This window comes from Cherax quadricarinatus, chromosome 61 (genome assembly GCF_038502225.1).
Source record: "Cherax quadricarinatus isolate ZL_2023a chromosome 61, ASM3850222v1, whole genome shotgun sequence".
Classification (NCBI taxonomy): Eukaryota; Metazoa; Arthropoda; class Malacostraca; order Decapoda; family Parastacidae; genus Cherax; species Cherax quadricarinatus.
The window spans coordinates 16955909-16981719 of NC_091352.1; the positions used below are offsets into that span (position 1 = coordinate 16955909).

The 25811-nt window shown below is 41.1% G+C and overlaps 1 protein-coding gene across 2 annotated transcripts in view; it reads left to right on the forward strand.

Annotated features, from left to right (window-relative positions):
- Positions 1-25811, forward strand: part of Ino80 (chromatin-remodeling ATPase INO80) — a 754916-nt gene that overhangs the window by 24087 nt on the left and 705018 nt on the right. For both annotated transcript variants that reach the window (XM_070098261.1, XM_070098262.1), the window contains exons 3-4: positions 1731-1807; positions 23007-23221. In XM_070098261.1, coding sequence (XP_069954362.1) covers positions 1731-1807; positions 23007-23221 — 292 coding nt within the window. The remainder of the gene's footprint in view (positions 1-1730; positions 1808-23006; positions 23222-25811) is intronic.

Here is a 25811-nt window from a genome sequence, read left to right on the forward strand (position 1 = left end):
TGTACAAATAAAACCTAAGGGAGATAAACCCTAAACCCATTCCTGTGAGCACTGATTGAAGTCAAAGTGCTGTATGAATGTCACAACCTCTACTCACTCCCAAAACCTGAAAATGATGCTGAGGAGCCCATGGCACATACCTGAGGCTGAACGCTAAGAGAATGCCTGGCACACCTCAAAAGTAGACTGATATGCAAAGAGCCAGGCTAAGGGTGATGTGCCTGTCAGCCAGATTCTTAGAGAAATACTGTACTATTAAAATTATTTCTGCTAGTGGCCAAGGAGCCAGTAGAAGGAGGCTCATCAGTACCTGGGAGGACCTTTCAAGGGTACTGATGAGGTGTTTTTGATCCAAGAAATTTGACTGGTCCTCTCTTTCTTTGGATCAAAACTGATTGCTTTTCATTTCTTAAATGCTAAATGACCCTTATGAGTTTAGTGCTTCCCACTAAATATAATAATAATAATGTCCTGGAGGACATAAGCAAGCAAGATGGATCATCTCCATGTTGAAACCAACCAGGAGAGGGCATGTTGGGAAGATGACCATTTCCTCTGCCATGGCCTGGATGAAGAAAGAATTGTATGTCTGAATGACCTGACAGGGGTAAGGTACAGAGCCTCTTGGGAAACCTTGCGATGTAAAGTCATTTGGGAGGGGGTTGTGAAGTGGGGCCATGTTGGATTTGCTAGGTTATGAAGGGTGGTGGTTTAAAAGGTGCCTACTTGTGTAGGTGGAAGGTCCTGCATTGATGTGTGCTGCCGGGCAGTAGTACGAATGAAAGGGCAAGACATAGTAAGGTCACATCCTCCTTCATTGCTTCCTAAGGAAATGAAAGAAAGGGGCTCAGACAAAAACTTTCTTTTTGGTGGCTAGTCAAGTGTCAGACTCCCACCTCAGGGATCTTTGGAGTTAGAGACTCCTGAATATTCTAAGCTGTGACTGATTATGAGAGGCCCATGGGAGCAAAATGTGAGTGTTTGCTTGCAGAGCAGAGGTACTGGGTGAGTCTTTACTAGGCCTAGACAAGTGTATGTAGATATGTATGTAGATATGTGTAGGTGTTATTACATGTTAGACACCAGGCACACACCACAGAAATGCATTTTTGAGACTTTTTATGCATGCATTCTTGTTTGCCACTCCTGAATACCGAAGTTCATAGGAATATCAGTGAGCTTTGTCTCATGGCCACATCCATTTAAATTATTATTAATTTCCTATTAAAAGAAATGATAGTCAAGTGAAGTACAGTTGGGTCTACCAGAAATGGAAAGATATCCTCAGCTTATGCAAAAAAAAAAAAAAATTATACTGGGTCCTTGGTTATACTGATGCTCAGGGCAGTAAACTTTCAGGCATCTTCTTTGAATTCTGCAGTTCAGAACCATCCATTTTTCTATAGACAGTTGTCATTTTCCAATTATTTAACTAAAACTGATGTACTTGATTTTTTTTTCCTTGTGCTCACCCTCAATATTTCTCATTCCTGTTTTTCTGCCATCAGCTTTCTTCTTGATGTGCAGAACTGGTTGATATGCAAAGGTTAAGTTCCTTCTGTAAATATAACAGTAATCATGGTCTGTTGTTCAACAAATATTTCTTGTAGTACCTTATGTGCAAATACCTGATCCACACATCACCTTAAGTTTTAAGTTAAGTATTATATTACCTACATTTAATTTATATTGATGCAGCACATTTAACATACTGTATTTCATTATTGTAGTGATTATGAAACTGCATCGGACTCTGAAGCTGAAGGAGGAATATCAATCAAAAATGGAATTACAAGAACAAAAGAAGGTAAGTTTAAGAAGAAAAAGGTTTATATATACATATAATAAAGGCTTCATAAAATAAATATATGAACTGTAATTATAGAATTAAAAAATTTTTGTATAATAAATTTTTTATAAAATATATCTATACACGCACGCATGCACGCGCGCACACACACACACTGCATTACAAACTCCACCCCCACAGCAACCACCCATAGTTCCTTATCAGGTCTCCCACTTCCCCAACCCCAATACACCTCCCAGACCACAATCTTAGAAAAGAAGTTGAAGGTGTGGTATACAAATGCAGATGGAATAACAAATAAGTATGAGGAGTGGCACGAAAGAATCAAGGAGACATCCCCAGACATAATAGCACTCACAGAAACAAAACTCACCAGAATTCAAATTCAATTCAAATTCAAATTCAAAGTTTATTCTCTATAAGGATTACAATGCTGAGTTTACAGAAATTTGGTTATTGTTTGGTTTACATGTAGTAAAATTGTGATTACAGAGTGTACCACTAGAACGCTTAGCATGGCTAGGCATTTCGGGCATACTTAGTTTTATTCTTAATTGTAAAATATTACAAATTATGAGGTAAGTTGGTATTATGGCTAAGTGACTAAATACTAGTTTGTGAGTTTAGCAATGTGAATGCTTTTGTTTTGGCACAGTATATAGTTTCAGTATTGGAGTATCACAGGATTCATTATTTTAAGACTAAGACTGAGATTAATATTTCTGATTATGGTCAAATGAGTGAGCGAGTGTAAGTGTGAACCACCAGGTGGTATTCGTGTAGTTAGTTGACGGGGTGTATCAGGGAGATAAGATGTTTTCTAATGGTAGTTTTGAAGGTGATGAATGTGTCTGCAGTTCTAGAGTTCTCAGGTAGGGTATTCCAGATTTTAGGGCCTTTGACATACATTGAATTTTTGTAAAGGTTTAGTCGGACACGGGGAATGTCGTAGAGATGTTTGTTTCTGGTGTTATGCCTGTGGGTTCTGTTACAACTATCAAGAAAGCGTTTTAGGTCAAGGTTGATATTAGAGTTTAAGGCCCTGTAGATATAGATTGCACAGTAGTAAGTGTGGATGTACTGAACTGGGAGTAAGTTTAGATCTTTGAAGAGTGGGGGGGTGTGCTGCCAGGGATGGGATTTAGTGATTATTCTTACTGCAGCTTTTTGTTGGGTTATTATTGGCTTTAGGTGTGTTGCTGCAGTTGATCCCCAAGCACAAATAGCATAGGTGAGGTATGGATAAATAAGTGAGTGGTATAGTGTGAGAAGGGCATTTTGCGGCACGTAGTATCGTATCTTGGAGAGGATCCCAACCGTTTTGGAAACTTTTTTGGCTATATGCTGGATATGGGTGCTGAAATTCAGGTTGTTGTCAAGGTATAAGCCTAGGAATTTTCCCCCATTATTTCTGGTAATTAGAGTGTTGTCAATCTTAATGTTAATTTGTGCATCTCCTGCTCTGCTACCAAACATAATATAGTACGTTTTGTCAGTCTTTCCACCCGGATATCAAATCCTCAGGAAAGACAGAGGGAGGAGAGGGGGAGGAGGAGTTGTACTGCTCATTAAAAACCAGTGGGGGTTTGAGAAAATGGAAGGAATGGATGGCACGGGCGAAAAGGACTACTTAGTAGGAAAAATCCAGTCTGAGGGACATAAGGTGATAATTGCAGTAATGTACAACCCACCACAGAACTGCAGGAGGCCAAGAGAAGAATACGATGAGAGCAACAGAGCAATGGTCGACACACTAGCCGAGGTGGCCAGGAGAGCACACATGAGGGGAGCAAAGTTACTAGTTATGGGTGATTTCAATCACAAGGAGATTGACTGGGAAAACCTGGAGCCCCATGGGGGTCCCGAAACATGGAGAGCCAAGATGATGGATGTGGTACTGGAAAACCTCATGCATCAACATGTTAGAGACACTACCAGAGAGAGAGGAGAGGATGAACCAGCAAGACTGGACCTTGTATTCACCTTGAGTAGTTCTGACATCGAGGATATCATGTATGAAAGGCCCCTGGGAGCTAGTGATCATGTGGTTCTGTGCTTCGACTACATAGTTGAGCTCCAAGTGGAGAGAGCAGCAGGAATAGGGTGGGAAAAACCAAACTACAAAAGGGGGAACTACTCAGGCTTGAGGAACTTCTTTCAAGACATTCAGTGGGAGAGGGAACTGACAGGAAAACCAGTACAAGAAATGATGGACTATGTGGCAACAAAATGCAAGGAGGCAGAGGAGAGGTTTGTTCCTAAGGGAAACAGAAATAATGGGAAGAACAGAACGAGTCCTTGGTTCACCCAAAGGTATAGGGAGGCAAAAACTAGGTGTACTAGAGAATGGAAAAGGTACAGAAGACAGAGAACTCAGGAAAATAAAGAGATTAGCCGAAGAGTCAGAAACGAATATGCACAGATAAGAAGGGAGGCTCAGCGGCAATACGAAAATGACATAGCATCGAAAGTCAAGACTGACCCGAAGCTGTTGTACAGCCACATCAGGAGGAAAACAACAGTCAAGGACCAGGTAATCAGACTGAGGAAGGGTGATGGGAAATTCACAAGAAATGACCGGGAGGTATGTCAGGAGCTCAACACAAGATTTAAAGAAGTATTTACAGTGGAAACCAGTAGGACTCCAGGAAATCAGAGCAGGGGGCTGCACCAGCAAGTGCTGGATGAGGTACATATAACCAAGGAGGAGGTGAAGAAGCTGCTATGCGAACTTGACACCTCAAAGGCGGTGGGACCAGACAACATCTCTCCGTGGGTCCTTAAAGAGGGAGCAGAGATATTGTGTGTACCGTTAACAAAGATCTTCAACACATCATTTGAAACTGGGCAACTCCCTGAGGTATGGAAGATGGCAAATGTAGTCCCAATTTTTAAAAAGGGAGACAGACATGAGGCACTAAACTACAGACCTGTATCACCAACATGTATAGTATGCAAGGTCATGGAGAAGATCATCAGGAGGAGAGTGGTGGAGCACCTGGAAAGAAACAAGTGTATAATTGACAACCAGCATGGTTTCAGGGAGGGAAAATCCTGTGTCACAAACCTACTAGAGTTTTATGACAAGGTGACAGAAGTAAGACAAGAGAGAGAGGGGTGGATCGACTGCATTTTTTTGGACTGCAAGAAGGCCTTCGACACAGTTCCTCACAAGAGGTTACTGCAAAAGCTAGAGGATCAGGCACACATAACAGGAAAGGCACTGCAATGGATCAGAGAATACCTTACAGGGAGGCAACAACGAGTCATGGTACGTGATGAGGTGTCAGAGTGGGCACCTGTGACAAGCGGGGTTCCACAGGGGTCAGTCCTAGGACCTGTGCTGTTCTTGGTATATGTGAATGACATAACGGAAGGGATAGACTCAGAAGTGTCCTTGTTTGCGGACGATGTGAAGTTAATGAGAAGAATCAAATCGGATGAGGATCAGGCAGGACTACAAAGAGACCTGGACAGGCTACAAGCCTGGTCCAGCAACTGGCTCCTTGAGTTTAACCCTGCCAAATGCAAAGTCATGAAGATTGGGGAAGGGCAAAGAAGACCGCAGACAAAATATAGTTTAGACGGCCAAAGTCTGCAAACCTCACTCAAGGAAAAAGATCTGGGGGTGAGTATAACACCGAGCATATCTCTCAATGCGCACATTAATCAGATAACTGCTGCAGCATACGGGCGCCTGGCAAACCTACGGATAGCGTTCCGATACCTCAGTAAGGATTCGTTCAAGACTCTGTATACCATTTAGGTCAGGCCCATACTGGAGTATGCAGCACCAGTTTGGAATCCACACCTAGTCAAGCATGTCAAGAAATTAGAGAAAGTGCAAAGGTTTGCAACAAGACTAGTCCCAGAGCTACGGGGATTGTCCTACGAAGAAAGGTTGAGGGAAATCGGCCTTGCGACACTGGAGGCAAGGAGGGTCAGGGGAGACATGATAACGACATATAAAATACTGCGCGGAATAGACGAGGTGGACAAAGACGGGATGTTCCAGAGATGGGACACAGACACAAGGGGTCACAATTGGAAGTTGAAGACTCAGATGAATCAAAGGGATTTTTTTTTTTTTTTTCAACAAGTTGGCTGTCTCCCACCGAGGGATGTTAGGAAGTATTTCTTCAGTCATAGAGTAGTCAAGCCATGGAATAGCCTAGAAAGTGAAGTAGTGGAGGCGGGAACCATACATAGTTTTAAGGCGAGGTATGATAAAGCTCATGGAGCAGGGAGAGAGAGGAGCTAGTAGCAATCAGTGAAGAGGCGGGGCCAGGAGCTATGACTCGACCCCTGCAACCACAAATAGGTGAGTACACACACACCCCGCCTCAGTGAAGAGGCAGGGCCAGGAGCTAGGACTCGACCCCTGCAACATCAACTAGGTGAGTACACACACATACACACATACATACACACACACACACACACACACACACACACACACACACACACACACACACACACACACACACACACACACACACACACACACACACACACACACACACAGAACTGCAGGAGGCCAAGAGAGGAATATGAAGAGAGCAACAGAGCAATGGTGGACACACTTGCTGAGGTGGCAAGAAGAGCTCACTCCAGCAGAGCAAAGTTGCTGGTTATGGGGGATTTCAACCACAGGGAGATTGACTGGGAAAACCTGGAGCCACATGGGGGTCCCGAAACATGGAGAGCCAGGATGTTGGACGTGGTGCTGGAAAACCTCATGCACCAACATGTTAAGGACACTACCAGAGTGAGAGGGGAGGATGAACCAGCAAGATTGGACCTTGTGTTCACCCTGGGCAGCTCAGACATTGAGGACATCAAGTATGAGAGTCCCCTAGGAGCTAGCGACCACGTGGTTCTGTGCTTTGAATACATAGTAGAGCTGCAAGTGGAGAGAATAACAGGAGTAGAATGGGAAAAGCCTGACTATAAAAGAGGGGACTACATAGGGTTGAAGAACTTCCTGCGGGAGGTCCAGTGGGACAGAGAACTGGCAGGAAAGCCAGTAAATGAAATGATGGAATATGTTGCAACAAAATGCAAGGAGGCAGTGGAAAGGTTCATTCCCAAGGGCAACAGTAACAACGGGAAGACCAGAACGAGCCCCTGGTTTACCTGACGGTGTAAGGAGGCAAAAACAAAGTGCAATAGAGAATGGAAAAAGTACAGAAGGCAGAGAACACACGAAAATAGGAAGATCAGTCGCAGAGCCAGGAATGAGTACGCACAGGTAAGGAGGGAGGCCCAGCAACAGTATGAAAATGACATAGCATCGAGAATCAAGACTGACCCGAAACTGTTGTATAGCCACATCAGGAGGAAGACAACAGTCAAAGACCAGGTGATCAGATTAAGGACAGAAGGTGGAGAACTCACAAGAAATGATCAGGAGGTATGTGAGGAGCTGAACAGGAGATTTAAGGAAGTTTTTACAGTAGAGACAGGAAGGGCTGTGGGAAGACAGCACAGAAGGGAACATCAAGAGGGAATATACCAACAAGTGTTGGATGACATACGAACAACTGAGGAGGAGGTGAAGAAGCTCTTAAGTGACCTTGACACCTCAAAGGCGATGGGACCGGACAACATCTCCCCATGGGTCCTTAGAGAAGGAGCAGAGATGCTGTGTGTGCCTCTAACCACAATCTTCAACACATCCCTTGAAACTGGGCAACTACCTGAGAAATGGAAGACAGCTAATGTAGTCCCCATATTTAAAAAAGGAAACAGAAATGAGGCACTAAACTACAGACCTGTGTCTCTGACATGTATTGTGTGCAAAGTCATGGAGAAGATTATCAGGAGGAGAGTGGTCGAACACCTGGAAAGGAACAAGATTATAAATGAAAACCAGCATGGGTTCATGGAAGGCAAATCTTGTATCACAAACCTCCTGGAGTTTTATGACAAGGTAACAGAAGTAAGACACGAGAGAGAGGGGTGGGTAGATTGCGTTTTCCTAGACTGCAGGAAGGCCTTTGACACAGTTCCCCACAAGAGATTAGTGCAGAAGCTGGAGGATCAGGCACACGTAAAAGGAAGGGCACTGCAATGGATAAGGGAATACCTGACAGGGAGGCAGCAACGAGTCATGGTATGTGAAGAGGTATCACAGTGGGCGCCTGTTACGAGCGGGGTCCCACAGGGGTCAGTTCTAGGACCAGTGCTATTTTTGATATATGTGAACGACATGATGGAAGGAATAGACTCTGAAGTGTCCCTGTTCGCAGATGACGTGAAGTTGATGAGAAGAATTAAATCGGACGAGGATGAGGCAGGACTGCAAAGAGACCTGGAGAGGCTGGACATGTGGTCCAGTAACTGGCTTCTCAAATTCAATCCAGCCAAATGCAAAGTCATGAAGATTGGGGAGGGGCAAAGAAGACCGCAGACAGAGTATAGGCTAGGTGGACAAAGACTACAGACCTCACTCAGGGAGAAAGACCTTGGGGTGACCATAACACCGAGCACATCACCGGAGGCACACATCAACCAAATAACAGCTGCAGCATACGGGCGCCTGGCAAACCTGAGAATAGCGTTCCGATACCTTAATAAGGAATCGTTCAAGACACTGTACACTGTGTATGTTAGGCCCATACTGGAGTATGCAGCACCAGCCTGGAACCCACACCTGGTCAAGCACGTCAAGAAGTTAGAGAAAGTACAAAGGTTTGCAACAAGGCTAGTCCCAGAGCTCAAGGGAATGTCGTACGAGGAAAGGTTAAGGGAAATTGGACTGACGACACTGGAGGACAGAAGGGTCAGGGGAGACATGATAACGACATACAAGATACTGCGGGGAATAGACAAGGTGGACAGAGATAGGATGTTCCAGAGAGGGGACACAGGGACAAGGGGTCACAACTGGAAGCTGAAGACTCAGACGAGTCACAGGGACGTTAGGAAGTATTTCTTCAGTCATAGAGTTGTCAGCAAGTGGAATAGCCTAGCAAGTGAAGTAGTGGAGGCAGGAACCATACATAGTTTTAAGAATAGGTATGACAAAGCTCAGGAAGCAGAGAGAGAGAGGATCCAGTAGCGATCAGTGAAGAGGCGGGGCCAGGAGCTGAGTCTCGACCCCTGCAACCACAATTAGGTGAGTACACACACACACACACACACACACACACACACACACACACACACACGTGTGTGTGTGTCTTCAACACGTCCCTGGAAACTGGGCAACTACCTGATGTATGGAAGACGGCAAATGTAGTTCCCATTTTTAAAAAAGGAGACAGAAAAGAGGCACTAAACTATAGACCTGTGTCATTGACGTGTATAGTATGCAAAATTATGGAGAAGATTATCAGGAGGAGAGTGGTGGAGCACCTGGAATGGAACAAGAGTATAAATGCCAACCAGCACGGATTCATGGAAGGCAAATCCTGTGTCACAAACCTTCTGGAGTTTTATGATAAAATAACAGAAGTAAGACACGAGAGAGAGGGGTGGGTTGATTGCATCTTCTTGGACTGCAAGAAGGCCTTTGACACAGTTCCTCACAAGAGATTAGTGCAGAAGCTAGAGCATCAGGCGCATATAACAGGAAGGGCACTGCAATGGATCAGAGAATACCTGACAGGGAGGCAACAACGAGTCATGGTACGTAATGATGTATCACAGTGGGCACCTGTGACGAGCGGGGTCCCACAGGGGTCGGTCCTAGGACCAGTGCTATTTTTGGTATATGTGAACGACATGATGGAAGGGTTAGACTCAGAAGTGTCCCTGTTTGCAGATGATGTGAAGTTAATGAGGAGAATTAAATCTGATGAGGACCAGGCAGGACTTCAAAGAGACCTGGACAGACTGGACACCTGGTCCAGCAAATGGCTTCTCGAATTTAATCCTGCCAAATGCAAAGTCATGAAGATAGGGGAAGGGCACAGAAGACCACAGACAGAGTATAGGCTAGGTGGCCAAAGACTGCAAACCTCACTCAAGGAGAAAGATCTTGGGGTGAGTATAACACCGAGCATGTCTCCGGAAGCACACATCAATCAGATAACTGCTGCAGCATATGGGCGCCTGGCAAACCTGAGAACAGCATTCCGATACCTTAGAAAGGAATCATTCAAGACACTGTACACCGTGTATGTCAGGCCCATACTGGAGTATGCAGCACCTGTTTGGAACCCGCACTTGAGAAAGCACGTCAAGAAACTAGAGAAAGTACAAAGGTTTACGACAAGGTTAGTTCCAGAGCTAAGGGGAATGTCCTATGAAGAAAGATTAAGGGAAATCGGCCTGACGACACTGGAGGACAGGAGGGTCAGGGGAGACATGATAACGACATATAAAATACTGCGTGGAATAGACAAGGTGGACAAAGACAGGATGTTCCAGGGAGGGGACACAGAAACAAGAGGCCACAATTGGAAGTTGAAGACACAAATGAGTCAGAGAGATAGTAGGAAGTATTTCTTCAGTCATAGAGTTGTAAGGCAGTGGAATAGCCTAGAAAATGACGTAGTGGAGGCAGGAACCATACACAGTTTTAAGACGAGGTTTGATAAAGCTCATGGAGCGGGGAGAGAGAGGGCCCAGTAGCAACCGGTGAAGAGGCGGGGCCAGGAGCTAAGGCTCGACCCCTGCAACCACAAATAGGTGAGTACAAATAGGTGAGTGTACACACACACACACACACACACATATATATATAACAACAACTTCTCAACATCTTTGATTGTTTGTCATCACTACCACCATCACTACCACCCTCTACTACCATCACTACCACCCTCTACCACCCTCTACCACCATCACTACCACCCACTACCACTCTCTACCACCTTCACTACCACCCTCTACCACCATCACTACCACCCTCTACTGCCATCACTACCACCCTCTACCACAATCACTACCACCTTTGTAGAGGGTGGTAGAGATATTTCTCCACAAAACTTTGCAACTCATTCTACGAGTTCTTTCTTGAATTCTATCATGTTTCTCACCTTCTTTGCCAAAGGGCTGGCACTCTGAACTATCTTTGGCTCCATTGTGGCTTATTTCGCAGTCACAATCAATAAACAAGCATAAAAGCAATGGATGAATGCGTGGAGTATTGGTAACTCAATGAGAGAAAGAGGCAGACTGAGTCTGGTACGCATGGGAAGCTGCGTCCCGGAGGGTGGATGCATCTGATACGGATGATTTCCGAGCAGATGTACGAAACACGGGGGAAAATTTTGCCGAAAAATGTGCTTGAAATCCGAATTGTACGGTTGCTGCACCAGACAACAACTGAAGGTCCACTGTATATATATATATATATATATATATATATATACAGTGGACCCCCGCATAGCGGACGCCTTGCATAGCGGACAATCTGCATAGCGGACGCTTTGTTCGCTAAAATTTTGCCCCGCATAGTGGACAAAAACCCGCTCAGCGGCCTTCGTCCGAGACGCGTCCAATGTGCGCCCTCAGCCAGCCTCACATGTGCCGCCTGTGCCATTGTTTACCAGCCAGCCTCCGCGGTAACATTCAAGCATACACTCGGAATATTTCGTATTATTACAGTGTTTTCGGTGGTGTTTCTGGAAAATAAGTGACCATAGGCCCCAAGAAAGCTTCTAGTTCCAACCCTACAGCAATAAGGGTTAGGATTCCTATTGAAATAAAGAAAGAGATCATTGATAAGTATGAAAGTGGAGTACGTATCACCGACCTGGTCAGGTTGTACAAGAAACCAAAATCAACCATCTCTTCTATTGTGGGCAAGAAAACGGCAATCAAGGAAGCTGTTGTTGCCAAAGGTTTAACTGTGTTTTCGAAACAAAGATCGCAAGTGATGGAAGATGTTGAGAGACTCTTATTGGTGTGGATAAATGAAAAACAGCTAGCAGGAGATAGCGTCTCTCAAGCGATCATATGTGAAAAGGCTAGGAAGTTGCATGACGATTTAATTAAAAAAATGCCTGCAACTAGTGATGATGTGAGTGAATTTAAGGCCAGCAAAGGTTGGTTTGAGAGATTTAAGAAGCGTAGTGGCATCCATAGTGTGATATGGCACGGTGAGGCTGCCAGTTCGGACCACAAAGCGGCTGAAAAATATGTGCATGAATTCAAGGAGTACATAGAAACTGAAGGACTGAAACCTGAACAAGTGTTTAATTGTGATGAAACAGGCCTGTTCTGGAAGAAAATGCCAAGCAGGACCTACATTACTCAGGAGGAAAAGGCACTCCCAGGACATAAGCCTATGAAAGACAGGCTTACTTTGTTGATGTGTGCCAATGCTAGTGGTGATTGCAAAGTTAAGCCTTTATTAGTGTATCACTCTGAAACTCCCAGAGCGTTCAGGCAAAAGAATGTCCTCAAGGATAATTTGTGTGTGCTGTGGAGGGCAAACAGTAAGGCATGGGTCACTAGGGACTTTTTCTATAACTGGTTACACCATGCATTTGCCCCCAATGTGAAAGATTACCTAACTGAAAAGAAATTAGACCTTAAGTGCCTCCTGGTGTTAGACAATGCCCCTGGTCATCCTACAGACGTGGCAGAGCGACTTTATGGGGACATGAGCTTCATTAAGGTGAAGTTTTTGCCTCCTAATACCACTCCTCTCCTGCAGCCCATGGACCAGCAGGTCATTTCCAACTTCAAGAAACTGTACACAAAAGCTCTGTTTCAAAAGTGCTTTGAAGTGACCACAGACACTCGATTGACTCTAAAAGAGTTTTGGAAGGATCACTTTAATATCCTCAATTGTGTAAACCTTATAGGTAAGGCTTGGGAGGGAGTGACTAAGAGAACCTTGAACTCTGCTTGGAAGAAACTGTGGCCAGAATGTGTAGACAAAAGGGATTTTGAAGGGTTTGAGGCTAACCCTGAGAGGAGTATACCAGTTGAGGAATCAATTGTGGAATTGGGGAAGTCCTTGGGGTTGGAGGTTAGTGGGGAGGATGTGGAAGAGTTGGTGGAGGAGGACAATGAAGAACTAACCACTGATGAGCTGATAGATCAACTTCAAGAGCAAGAGGCCAGACCTGGGGAAACTGGTTCAAAGGAGGGGAGAGAGAAATTGAAGGAATTGCCTACTTCAAAGATTAAGGAAATGTGTGCAAAATGGCTTGAAGTGCAAACCTTTTTTGATGAAAATCACCCTCACACAGCTATTGCAAGCCGTGCTGGTGACTGTTACAATGACACTGTTGTGAACCACTTTAGACAAATCATAAAGGAACGAGAGGTACAGGCCACTATGGACAGATATGTTGTGCGAAAGAAGTCCAGTGACTCTGAAGCTGGTCCTAGTGGCATTAAAAGAAGGGAAGTAACCCCAGAAAAGGACTTGCTACCTCAAGTCCTAATGGAAGGGGATTCCCCTTCTAAACACTAACACTCTCTCTCCCCTCCTCCCATCCCATCAATCATCACCAGATCTTCAATAAAAGTAAGTGTCATGTAATTGTGCATGCCTTTTTCAGTTTGTGTGTACTAAAATTAACATTTTTTTGTGGTAAAAAAAATTTTTTTTCATACTTTTGGGTGTCTTGCACGGATTAATTTTATTTCCATTATTTCTTATGGGGAAAATTCATTCGCATAGCGAACATTTCGCATAACAGCCAGCCCTCTTGCACGGATTAAGTTCGCTATGCGGGGGTCCACTGTATATATACAGTGGACCCCCGCATAGCGAACTTAATCCGTGCAAGAGGGCTGGTCGTTATGCGAAATGTTCGCTATGCGAATTAATTTTCCCCATAAGAAATAATGGAAATAAAATTAATCCGTGCAAGACACCCAAAAGTATGAAAAAAAATTTTTTTTACCACAAAAAAATGTTAATTTTAGTACACACAAACTGAAAAATGCATGCACAATTACATGACACTTACTTTTATTGAAGATCTGGTGATGATTGATGGGATGGGAGGAGGGGAGAGAGAGTGTTAGTGTTTAGAAGGGGAATCCCCTTCCATTAGGACTTGAGGTAGCAAGTCCTTTTCTGGGGTTACTTCCACACCAATAAGAGTCTCTCAACATCTTCCATCACTTGCGATCTTTGTTTCGAAAACACAGTTAAACCTTTGGCAACAACAGCTTCCTTGATTGCCGTTTTCTTGCCCACAATAGAAGCGATGGTTGATTTTGGTTTCTTGTACAACCTGACCAGGTCGGTGATACGTACTCCACTTTCATACTTATCAATGATCTCTTTCTTCATTTCAATGGGTATTCTTACCCTTTGAGGTGTAGGGTTGGCACTAGAAGCTTTCTTGGGGCCCATGGTCACTTATTTTCCACAAACAGCACCGAAAACACTGTAATAATACGAAATATTCCGAGTGTATGCTTGAATGTTACCGCGGAGGCTGGCTGGTAAACATTGGACGAGTCTCGGACGAAGGTCGCTGAGCGGGTTTTTGTCCACTATGCGGGGCAAAATTTTAGTGAACAAAGCGTTCGCTATGCGGATTGTTCGCTATGCAAGGCGTTCGCTATGCGGGGGTCCACTGTATATATATATATATATATATATATATATATATATATATATATATATATATATATATATATATATATATATATATATATATATATATGACTTCAAGAGTGTATCAGTCTGTAGTGGAAGGAAGGCGGGGTAGGGGTCGGCCTAGGAAAGGTTGGAGGGAGGGGGTAAAGGAGGTTTTGTGTGCGAGGGGCTTGGACTTCCAGCAGGCATGCGTGAGCGTGTTTGATAGGAGTGAATGGAGACAAATGGTTTTTAATACTTGACGTGCTGTTGGAGTGTGAGCAAAGTAACATTTATGAAGGGATTCAGGGAAACCGGCAGGCCGGACTTGAGTCCTGGAGATGGGAAGTACAGTGCCTGCACTCTGAAGGAGGGGTGTTAATGTTGCAGTTTAAAAACTGTAGTGTAAAGCACCCTTCTGGCAAGACAGTGATGGAGTGAATGATGGTGAAAGTTTTTCTTTTTCGGGCCACCCTGCCTTGGTGGGAATCGGCCAGTGTAGGCGAAACGTTTCATAATAAAGATACCTAACTGTTGCATATGTGTCTTCTTTGTCTCCACAGACTCCTAAGTGCACCACTCACCCTTTTCCCCTCATCAATTCTATGATTCACCTCATCTTTCATAGACCCATCCGCTGACATGTCCACTCCCAAATATCTGAATACATTCACCTCCTCCATAATCTCTCCCTCCAATCTGATATCCAATCTTTCATCACCTAATCTTTTTGTTATCCTCATAACCTTACTCTTTCCTGTATTCACTTTCAATTTTCTTCTTTTGCACACCCTACCAAATTCATCCACCAATCTCTGCAACTTCTCTTCAGAATCTCCCAAGAGCACAGTGTCATCAGCAAAGAGCAACTGTGACAACTCCCACTTTATGTGTGATTCTTTATCTTTTAACTCCACGCCTCTTGCCAAGACCCTCGCATTTACTTCTCTTACAACCCCATCTATAAATATATTAAACAACCACGGTGACATCACACATCCTTGTCTATGGCCTACTTTTACTGGGAAATAATTTCCCTCTTTCCTACATACTCTAACTTGAGCCTCACTATCCTCGTAAAAACTCTTCACTGCTTTCAGTAACCTACCTCCTACACCATACACCTGCAACATCTGCCACATTGCCCCCCTATCCACCCTGTCATAAGCCTTTTCCAAATCCATAAATGCCACAAAGACCTCTTTAGCCTTATCTAAATACTGTTCGCTTTTATGTTTCACTGTAAACACCTGGTTCACACACCCCCTACCTTTCCTAAAGCCTCCTTGTTCATCTGCTATCCTATTCTCCATCTTACTCTTAATTCTTTCAATAATAACTCTACCATACACTTTGCCAGGTATACTCAACAGACTTATCCCCCTATAATTTTTGCACTCTCTTTTATCCCCTTTGCCTTTATACAAAGGAACTATGCATGCTCTCTGCCAATCCCTAGGTACCTTACCCTCTTCCATACATTTATTAAATAATTGCACCAACCACTCCAAAACTATATCCCCACCTGCTTTTAACCCTTTGAGGGTTTTGGTTGTACTAGTACGTTTTACGCGTAGGGGTTTTTGACGTACTAGTACTCATAAATTCTAGCGGCCTCAAATCTAGTGGGAGAAAGCTGGTAGGCCTTCATATGAAAGAATGGGTCTATGTGGTCAGTGTGCACAGTCTAAAAAAAATCCTGCAGCACACAGTGCATAATGAGAAAAAAAAAACTTTGACCATTTTTTTTTAATAAATCAGCGACTTTGCAGTGTATTTTCGTATGGTATTTATTGTTGTATTCTAGTTTTCTTGGTCTCATTTTATAGAATGGAAGACATATTACAGAAATTGAGATGATTTTGACTGGTTTTACAATGAAAGGTGCCTTGAAATTGAGCTCAAAGTAGCAGAAATGTTCGATTTTTACCAAACTTCAAAAGTAAACAAATCGTGCCAAGCGTGCAATACACGTCAACTGGTGAGTCTAATATTGTTTTACAAGTGCACCAATAATATTTATACCATTTTTTACACTAATGCAGTAGTCTGCGTAACAGTAAATCTTATATTTTTTGTGAGAATAAAAATTCAAAGTGGAAAGCAAAAGAATATAAGAGGGCCCTTGAGACGTGACTAATGACTAGAGGAAATGTCATTTTAGTGCCAGGAATGTCTTTCTTGTTTATTCTGGAACCTATTCGGAAATTGGCATCTTTTGAAATTTGTGTGAAATTGGCAAAATTGCTAAATTCTGACCACTGTACTGGATAGTTGAATTTATAAATGGGTGGTTTCTTGCACCCATTCGATAGAAAAAATGGAGTTCTAGCGAAATATTCATGTTTTTTGTCGACTAGTACAGTGAAATTGGCCGAAAATGGGGCTCAAAGTGGGCAAAATCGCCGATGCGTAAACATCGCTGAGACCGCTAACTTTGCGAGAGCATAATTCCGTAAGTTTTCTATCAAATTTCAAACTTTTGGTGTCTTTATGATCGGGAAAAGATTCTCTATCTTTTCATAAGAGAAAATAATTTTTTTTTTTTTTTTAAATTTGGCCGACCCTGAGAACGAGTTTCGGAGAGGGCCTGTCGACCCTCAAAGGGTTAACATTTCTATCTTTATCCCATCAATCCCAGCTGCCTTACCCCCTTTCATTTTACCTACTGCCTCACGAACTTCCCCCACACTCACAACTGGCTCTTCCTCACTCCTACAAGAAGTTGTTCCTCCTTGCCCTATACACGAAATCACAGCTTCCCTATCTTCATCAACATTTAACAATTCCTCAAAATATTCCCTCCATCTTCCCAATACCTCTAACTCTCCATTTAATAACTCTCCTCTCCTATTTTTAACTGACAAATCCATTTGTTCTCTAGGCTTTCTTAACTTGTTAATCTCACTCCAAAACTTTTTGTTATTTTCAACAAAATTTGTTGATAACATCACCCACTCTCTCATTTGCTCTCTTTTTACATTGCTTCACCACTCTCTTAACCTCTCTCTTTTTCTCCATATACTCTTCCCTCCTTGCATCACTTCTACTTTGTAAAAACTTCTCATATGCTAACTTTTTCTCCCTTACTACTCTCTTCACATCATCATTCCACCAATCGCTCCTCTTCCCTCCCGCACCCACTTTCCTGTAACCACAAACTTCTGCTGAACACTCTAGCACTACATTTTTAAACCTACCCCATACCTCTTCGACCCCATTGCCTATGCTCTCATTAGCCCATCTATCCTCCAATAGCTGTTTATATCTTACCCTAACTGCCTCCTCTTTTAGTTTATAAACCTTCACCTCTCTCTTCCCTGATGCTTCTATTCTCCTTGTATCCCATCTACCTTTTACTCTCAGTGTAGCTACAACTAGAAAGTGATCTGATATATCTGTGGCCCCTCTATAAACATGTACATCCTGAAGTCTACTCAACAGTCTTTTATCTACCAATACATAATCCAACAAACTACTGTCATTTCGCCCTACATCATATCTTGTATACTTATTTATCCTCTTTTTCTTAAAATATGTATTACCTATAACTAAACCCCTTTCTATACAAAGTTCAATCAAAGGGCTCCCATTATCATTTACACCTGGCACCCCAAACTTACCTACCACACCCTCTCTAAAAGTTTCTCCTACTTTAGCATTCAGGTCCCTTACCACAATTACTCTCTCACTTGGTTCAAAGGCTCCTATACATTCACTTAACATCTCCCAAAATCTCTCTCTTTCCTCTGCATTCCTCTCTTCTCCAGGTGCATACACGCTTATTATGACCCACTTCTCGCATCCAACCTTTACTTTAATCCACATAATTCTTGAATTTACACATTCATATTCTCTTTTCTCCTTCCATAACTGATCATTTAACATTACTGCTACCCCTTCCTTTGCTCTAACTCTCTCAGATACTCCAGATTTAATCCCATTTATTTCCCCCCACTGAAACTCTCCTACCCCCTTCAGCTTTGTTTCGCTTAGGGCCAGGACATCCAACTTCTTTTCATTCATAACATCAGCAATCATCTGTTTCTTGTCATCCGCACTACATCCACGCACATTTAAGCATCCCAGTTTTATGAAGTTTTTCTTCTTCTCTTTTTTAGTAAGTGTCTACAGGAGAAGGGGTTACTAGCCCATTGCTCCCGGCATTTTAGTCGCCTCATACGACACGCATGGCTTACGGAGGAAAGATTCTTTTCCACTTCCCCATGGACAATAGAAGAAATAAAGAAGAACAAGAGCTATTTAGAAAAAGGAGAAAAACCTAGATGTATGTATATATATATGCATGTGCGTGTCTGTGAAGTGTGACCAAAGTGTAAGTAGGAGTAGGAAGATATCCCTGTTATCTAGCGTGTTTATGAGACAGAAAAAGAAACTGACATTTATGTTCATTTTTTCACAAATTTACATCATATTCTGGTGTTAACCATATTTGAAGTACAGTGGACCCCCGGTTTACGATATTATTTCATTCCAGAAGTATGTTCAGGTGCCAGTACTGACTGAATTTGTTCCCATAAGGAAAATTGTGAATTAGATTAGTCCATTTCAGACCCCCAAACATACACATACAAACGCACTTACATAAATACACTTACATAATTGGTCGCATTGGGAGCTGATCGTAAACCAGGGGTCCACTGTAGTTGTCAGATAGGGAGCTTTTTTTGAATCCTCTGCGGTAGTGTTCCATATTTTTGGGCCATTTATTTACATGGAGTTTATACTCGTGTTGAGTTGAACAAGTAGGATATCGAATTGAAACTGTATATTTTCTTGTACATATTGTGTCTATGCACTGTTACAGCTCTCCAAGTTAATCATTGTTTTGAGTGTCCATTATATATTGTATACACAGTATGTTGAATGTTGTATGTTGAATAGTGTAGTAGAGGTGTGTGTTTTCAGAAACCAGATTGAGTGATCATTATAATGCCAAATTTTTGTTTAGTTACGAGGGGAATTTAGGTGATTTGCTGTTGAAGATACCTATGCACGTATGCCATACATGAGGTAAGGATAGATAAGAGAGCAGTACTGAGTAATTGATATTTTTTGACATACATATTTTTTGGAAAAATAGTCTGCTGTTTTGGAAAGTTTCTTAGATATGTTCTTGCTGTAATTTGCCTATGACTGTCAGAGAAATTTAACCCCTTGACTGTCGCAACCCCAAATCCTGAGGTGTCTCCTGGTGTCGCAAAATTTCCCCCCGAAAAAAAAAAATAATTTCTTATGAAATGATAGAGAATCTTTTCCAGATTGTAATGACCCCAAAAGAACGAAATTTGATGAAAAACTGACGGAATTATGCTCTTGCAAAGCTAGCGACCTTGGCGATATTTATGAATCGGCGATTTTGCCCACTTTGAGCCCTATTTTCGGCTAATTCTGTTGTTCCAGTCGACCAAACTCATAGCTGCTTCTTTAGAACTCCATTTTTCTATCAATTGAGTACAAGAAACTGCCAATTTACCGATTTCAACTTCGCAATAATGTGGTCAGAAATTTGCAATTTGGCCAATTTCACGAAAATTAAAAAAATAACGATTTCAAAATAGGGTTCAGAATGAACAATGCAGACATTCCTTGCTCGAAAATAAAATTTTCTTTATTCATCAGTCATGTCTCCAGGCCCCTCTGATATTACTCTTGCTTTCTATTTTGAATTTTTATTCAAACAAAAAATAGAAGATTTCCTGTTATGCAGACTACTGCAATATTGTAATAATTGTATAAATAATGTAAACCCATTCATTACTGCATATTAGAATGGCTACTCGGACCTTTATTGGAAAAGGACATCATTTGTTTACCTCTGAACATCGGCAAAAATCAAGCATTTCCCCTACTTTGAGCTCCATTTCAAGGTTCTTTTCATAGTAAAACCAACCAAAATCACCTCTATTCCTATAATATGTTTTCCATTCTATCAAATGAGACCAGGAAAACGAGAATACAATCATAAATACTATACGAAAATAGACCACAAAGTCAGCATTTTAATTAAAAAAAGCGGTCAGAGTTTTTTTTTCTGATTATGCACTGCGTGCTGCAGGATTTTTTTATATGGTGCACACTTACCACTCAGACCCATTCTCTCACATGTGGGCTTACCAGCTTTCTCCTGCTTGATTTGAAGCCGCTTTTGGCTAGCATAATTTCAAATTTCCAGGGTCGCCACACCAACCTGCTGGTACTGTTTGGTGGCGCTACTTGCTGCATAAGTCATTCTAATTTCTTTTTCTCCATTTGTTATAACCTGCTTACTTTTAGCCCTAGCCATGGTTCCAATGAATAAAAGAAATGCTTCTCATTATGTAAAGCACCTACACAGTACATTGTCCATTAAAGATAAGGTGGCTTTGAAGCCACTGTCGGTTGCCATGAGCTCAGTCTCATGATGCAGGAGAATATGCTTTATTATTACACTAATATCAACACTACAGCTTATTTGCCTATCACAATTGATCTAATATGACATAATAAACAATATAAATAACATAAAACATGTTAAATACTCCAGAATAAATAATATTTGGCATAATACCGAGCAGTTCGACGGAGGTATGAAGAGGATATGGTATACAAATACCATTCTCCTATCCCTGTCTTGGGGGCTTATATTAGAGAAAACAGAGTATAGCACAGGGCTAACTGTGATATACACTCGTACTGCACCATAAACCTGAAACAAAAAAGTTATTTTCTCTATATAGATTATCACACATAGCAGCATATGTGTAGAGAACCTAGGATAACCCAAAAAAGTCAACGTGGCTTATTTCTAGTACCTGGCTTGGGTTAGCCATATATGATTTTTGGTAAATATTCGATTCCCAGCCCAATTATGGGTAGAAACATTGGGGGTCTGTGGACTTTCTTTGAACACCTGTTGTAAACTATGTTCACCCATCAGTAAATGGGTACCTGGGTGTTAGCTGACTGGTGTGGGTGTTATCCTGGGACACTGACCTAATTTACTTGAAGTACTCTGCATAACAAGTGCCTTTCTATATAGTAGTATGTCACTGATGTCAGCTAGGCCTGTATACCTTGTACATGTACGTGTAGTAAATAAAGATATTATTATTATTATTATTATTATTATTATTATTTTTTTTTTTTTTTTCTCAATTGTTTGTTGGGTTATCTTATTGAAACTTGGGCAATCTGTGATGGAAAGATACTTCTTAACGTACACCAAAAATAAAAGAAATCAGACCATAAATAGCGGAGTTCACTTCTCAGCCATTAGCGTCCTCTTAGCGGTATATTTTTGTATGGTTTTTATGATTATATTCTCGTTTTTTCGGTCTCATTTGATAGAATGAAAGATATATTACAGAAATATATATGATTTTGATTGCTTTCATGATGAAAAGTACCTTGAAATTGCACTCACAGTAGCAAAAATGTTCTATTCTTTAGCGAAGCTCAAGAGTAAACAAATGACGTCACCGTCCAATACCTGTCTGCCTGCCAGTCCAAATTCCAATACGGAGTCAAGAATGGGTTGACATTATTTATACAATTATTACAATAATGCAGCAGTCTGCATAACAGTAAATCTTCTATTTTTTTGTGAATAAAAATTCCAAATGGTAAGTAAGAGGCATATGAGGGGCCTGTAGCCGTGACTAATGAACAGAGAAAATGTTATTTTAGTGCCAGGAATGTCTGCATTGTTTATTCTGGACCCTATTTTGAAATTGGCATCTGTTGAAATTTGTGTGAAATTGGCCAAATTGCCAATTTCTGACCACTATATTGGGTAGTTGAAATAAGTGAATGGGCAGTTTCTTGTACTCAGTCGACAGACTAGAAGTAAGTAAATAAGTAAGTTTATTCAGGTATACACAAATACAGTTACATAGATTACCATACATAGCAGTGTATGTGTAGATAACCTAGGATAATCCAAAAAAGTGACTTATTTCCAGTACCTGGCTTGGGCTTGTCATATATGATTTTTGGTAAATATTTTTTTTCCCCTGTTGTTTGTTGGGCTATCTCATTGAAACTTGGGCAATGTATGATGGAAATTTGCTTCTTAACGTACAACAAAAATAAAAAAGACGAATGATAAATAAGGGAGTTCACTTCTCAGCCATTAGCCGCCTCTTTGCAGTATATTTTCGCATGGTTTTTATGGTTGTATTCTTGTTTTTTTGGTCTCATTTGATAGAATGGAAGATATATTACAGAAATAGACATGATTTTGATTGCTTTCATGACGAAAAGTACCTTGAAATTGAGCTCAAAGTAGCGGAAATGTTCGATTTTTGCCGATGTTCAATGAACTTTGTGTAAGTCAAGTTGGTTAATTTTATTAAGTGTATTCTAACCTAACCACTCTGTAATCCAGCAAACTCAGTAATCCGGCACACTACAGGTCCCAATGATGCCAGATTTGTGATGGAGGACCTGTATACGTCAAAAACAGTGGCTCGTAAGACGTATATATACGACGAAAACAGTTAAAGGGTTAAATTTGATACAGTACATGGTATAGATGTTAATTGTTTAAAGTGTTACAAAAATATTTCAATACTGTATATAACTTTTCTCTCAATTTAGGAAAATACACTTAATTTTATTAAATATCCATAAATGCAGAAAACTGGCTCCTGAATATAAACTAGTACTTGCTTGGTTTTTCTACATTTCTAGAGCGTGAGAATGATAAGTCTCATCTATACAACTTTAGTTTTGTACGACGAAAGCGTCAGTGGCTTAAGGACACACTTGTTACATCATCGTCATCCTCTGAAGCAGAGGATACAGATGATGGGGTTCCAAGTTTTACAGCAATTGATTTGGAGAACATGTTGCGGGAGCATCGACTTCGTAAGCACCACCAGTCACACTTTTACCAAAATGAAGAGGTAAGACACTTAAGTTCTGTAGGATATGCAAAAATTTTATAGGTATCTAGAGTGAGCAGAGGGGTAGTATAAAAATTAGATACAGTGTAGTAACAGAAACAGATGAGAGCTATTGTCCAAGAATGAGACATACGGTACATCACATCAACAATTTCTGGCACCAATTATTTTTCCCTTATGTTATACTGTGTTTAGAAGAAAACTCTGTATTTGATGTGGTTCAACAAATATTGTACTCTTTAGGAGAGTCTTTGCATTAGTGAATGTAGATTATTATAGTACATGCATATATATATATGGGAGCAAAGGGCTAGTAACCCCTTATCCTGCATAAATTTTTTGGGTTACCCTGCCTTGGTAGATGACCAGTACGTAAAAAAAAATAAAAAAATACACATATAGATATTGGCAGTTTGGAGGGATTTCTAAACTGTCGTATCTGAGCGCCTCTGCAAAGACAGTGATTATGTATGAGTGATGGTGAAAGTGTTGAATAATGATGAAAGTATTTTTCTTTCTTTTTGGGTCACACTGCCTTGGTGGGAAACAGCCAATGTGTTAAATATATATATATCTTTCTTTCTTTCAACACACCGGCCGTATCCCACCGATGTGGGGTGGCCCAGAAGGAAAAACGAAGGTGTCTCTTTAAATTTAGTCATTTATACAGGAGAAGGGATTACTAGGCCCTTGCTCCTGCCATTTTAGTCACCTCTTAAAACACGCATGGCTTATGGAAGAAGAATTCTGTTCCATTTCGCCATGGAGATAAGAGGAAATAAACAAGAACTAGAAAGAAAATAGAAGAAAACCCAGAGGGGTGTGTATATATATGCTTGTACATGTATGTGTAGTGTGACCTAAGTGCAAGTAGAAGTAGCAAGATGTACCTGAAATCTTGCATGTTTATGAGACAGACAGAAAACACCAACAGTCCTACCATCATGTAAAACAATTACAGGCTTTCGTTTAACACTCATTTGGCAGGACGGTAGTACCTCCCTGGGTGGTTGCTGTCTACCAACCTACTACCTAGGATATTTCAGGTACGTCTTGCTACTTCTACTTACACTTAGGTCCCACTACACATACATGTACAAGCATGCATATATATATATATATATATATATATATATATATATATATATATATATATATATATATATATATATATATATATATATATATATATATATATATATAATATACATACATACATACATACACACATACATACATACATACATACATACATACATACATACATACACACATACACATACACACATAAGTACATACATACACACATACATACATACACACATATGCACGTACATAAACACACACACACACATACACACACTCCTCTGGATTTTCTTCTATTTTCTTTCTAATTCTTGTTCTTGTTTATTTCCTCTTATCTCCATGGGAAAGTGGAACAGAATTCTTCCTCCGTAAGCCATGTGTGTTGTAAGAGGCGACTAAAATGCCGAGAGCAAGGGCTTAGTAACCCCTTCTGTATAAATTACTAAATTTAAAAAGAGAAACTTTAGTTTTTCTTTTTGGGCCACCCTGCCTTGGTGGGATACGGCCGGTTTGTTGAAAAGAAAAAAAAAATTATGTATAGCAGATTCCTGGAATATGGTATCCTCTATGTTTTTAAATAATTAATGATTATGCAGTGTAGGGCTGCAGTACTAGTTAAGCACTTTTGTGTGGATATAATTCAAATTCAAAGTTTATTCTCTATAAAGATTACAATGTTGAATTTACAGAATTTGGTTGTTGTGTGGTTTACATGTAGTTAAATAATGATTACAGAGTGTACCACTAGAACGCCTAGCATGGCTAGGCATTTCGGGCAGACTTAGTTTAATTCTTTATTTTAAAATATTACAAATTATGAGGTAAGTTGGTATTATGGCTAAGTGACTAAATACTAGTTCGTGAGTTTAGCAATGTGAATGCTTTTGTTTTGGCACAGTACATAGTTTCAGTATTGGAGTATCATAGGATTCATTATTTTAAGATTGAGATTAATATTTCTGTTTATGGTCAAATGGGTGAGTGAGTGTAAGTGTGAACCACCAGGTGGTATTCGTGTAGTTAGTTGATGGGGTGTATCAGGGAGATAAGATGTTTTCTAACGGTAGTTTTGAAGGTGATGAATGTGTCTGCAGTTCTAGAGTTCTCAGGTAGGGTGTTCCAGATTTTAGGGCCTTTGACATACATTGAATTTTTGTAAAGGTTTAGTCGGACACGGGGAATGTCGTAGAGATGTTTGTGCCTGGTGTTATGCCTGTGGGTTCTGTCACAACTATCAAGAAAGCATTTTAGGTCAAGGTTGATATTGGAGTTTAAGGTCCTGTAGATGTAGATTGCACAGTAGTAAGTGTGGATGTACTGAACAGGGAGTAAGTCTAGATCTATGAAGAGTGGGGGGGTGTGTTCCCAGGGATGGGATTTAGTGATTATTCTTACTGCAGCTTTTTGTTGGGTTATTATTGGCTTTAGGTGTGTTGCTGCAGTTGATCCCCAAGCACAAATAGCATAGGTGAGGTATGGATAAATAAGTGAGTGGTATAGTGTG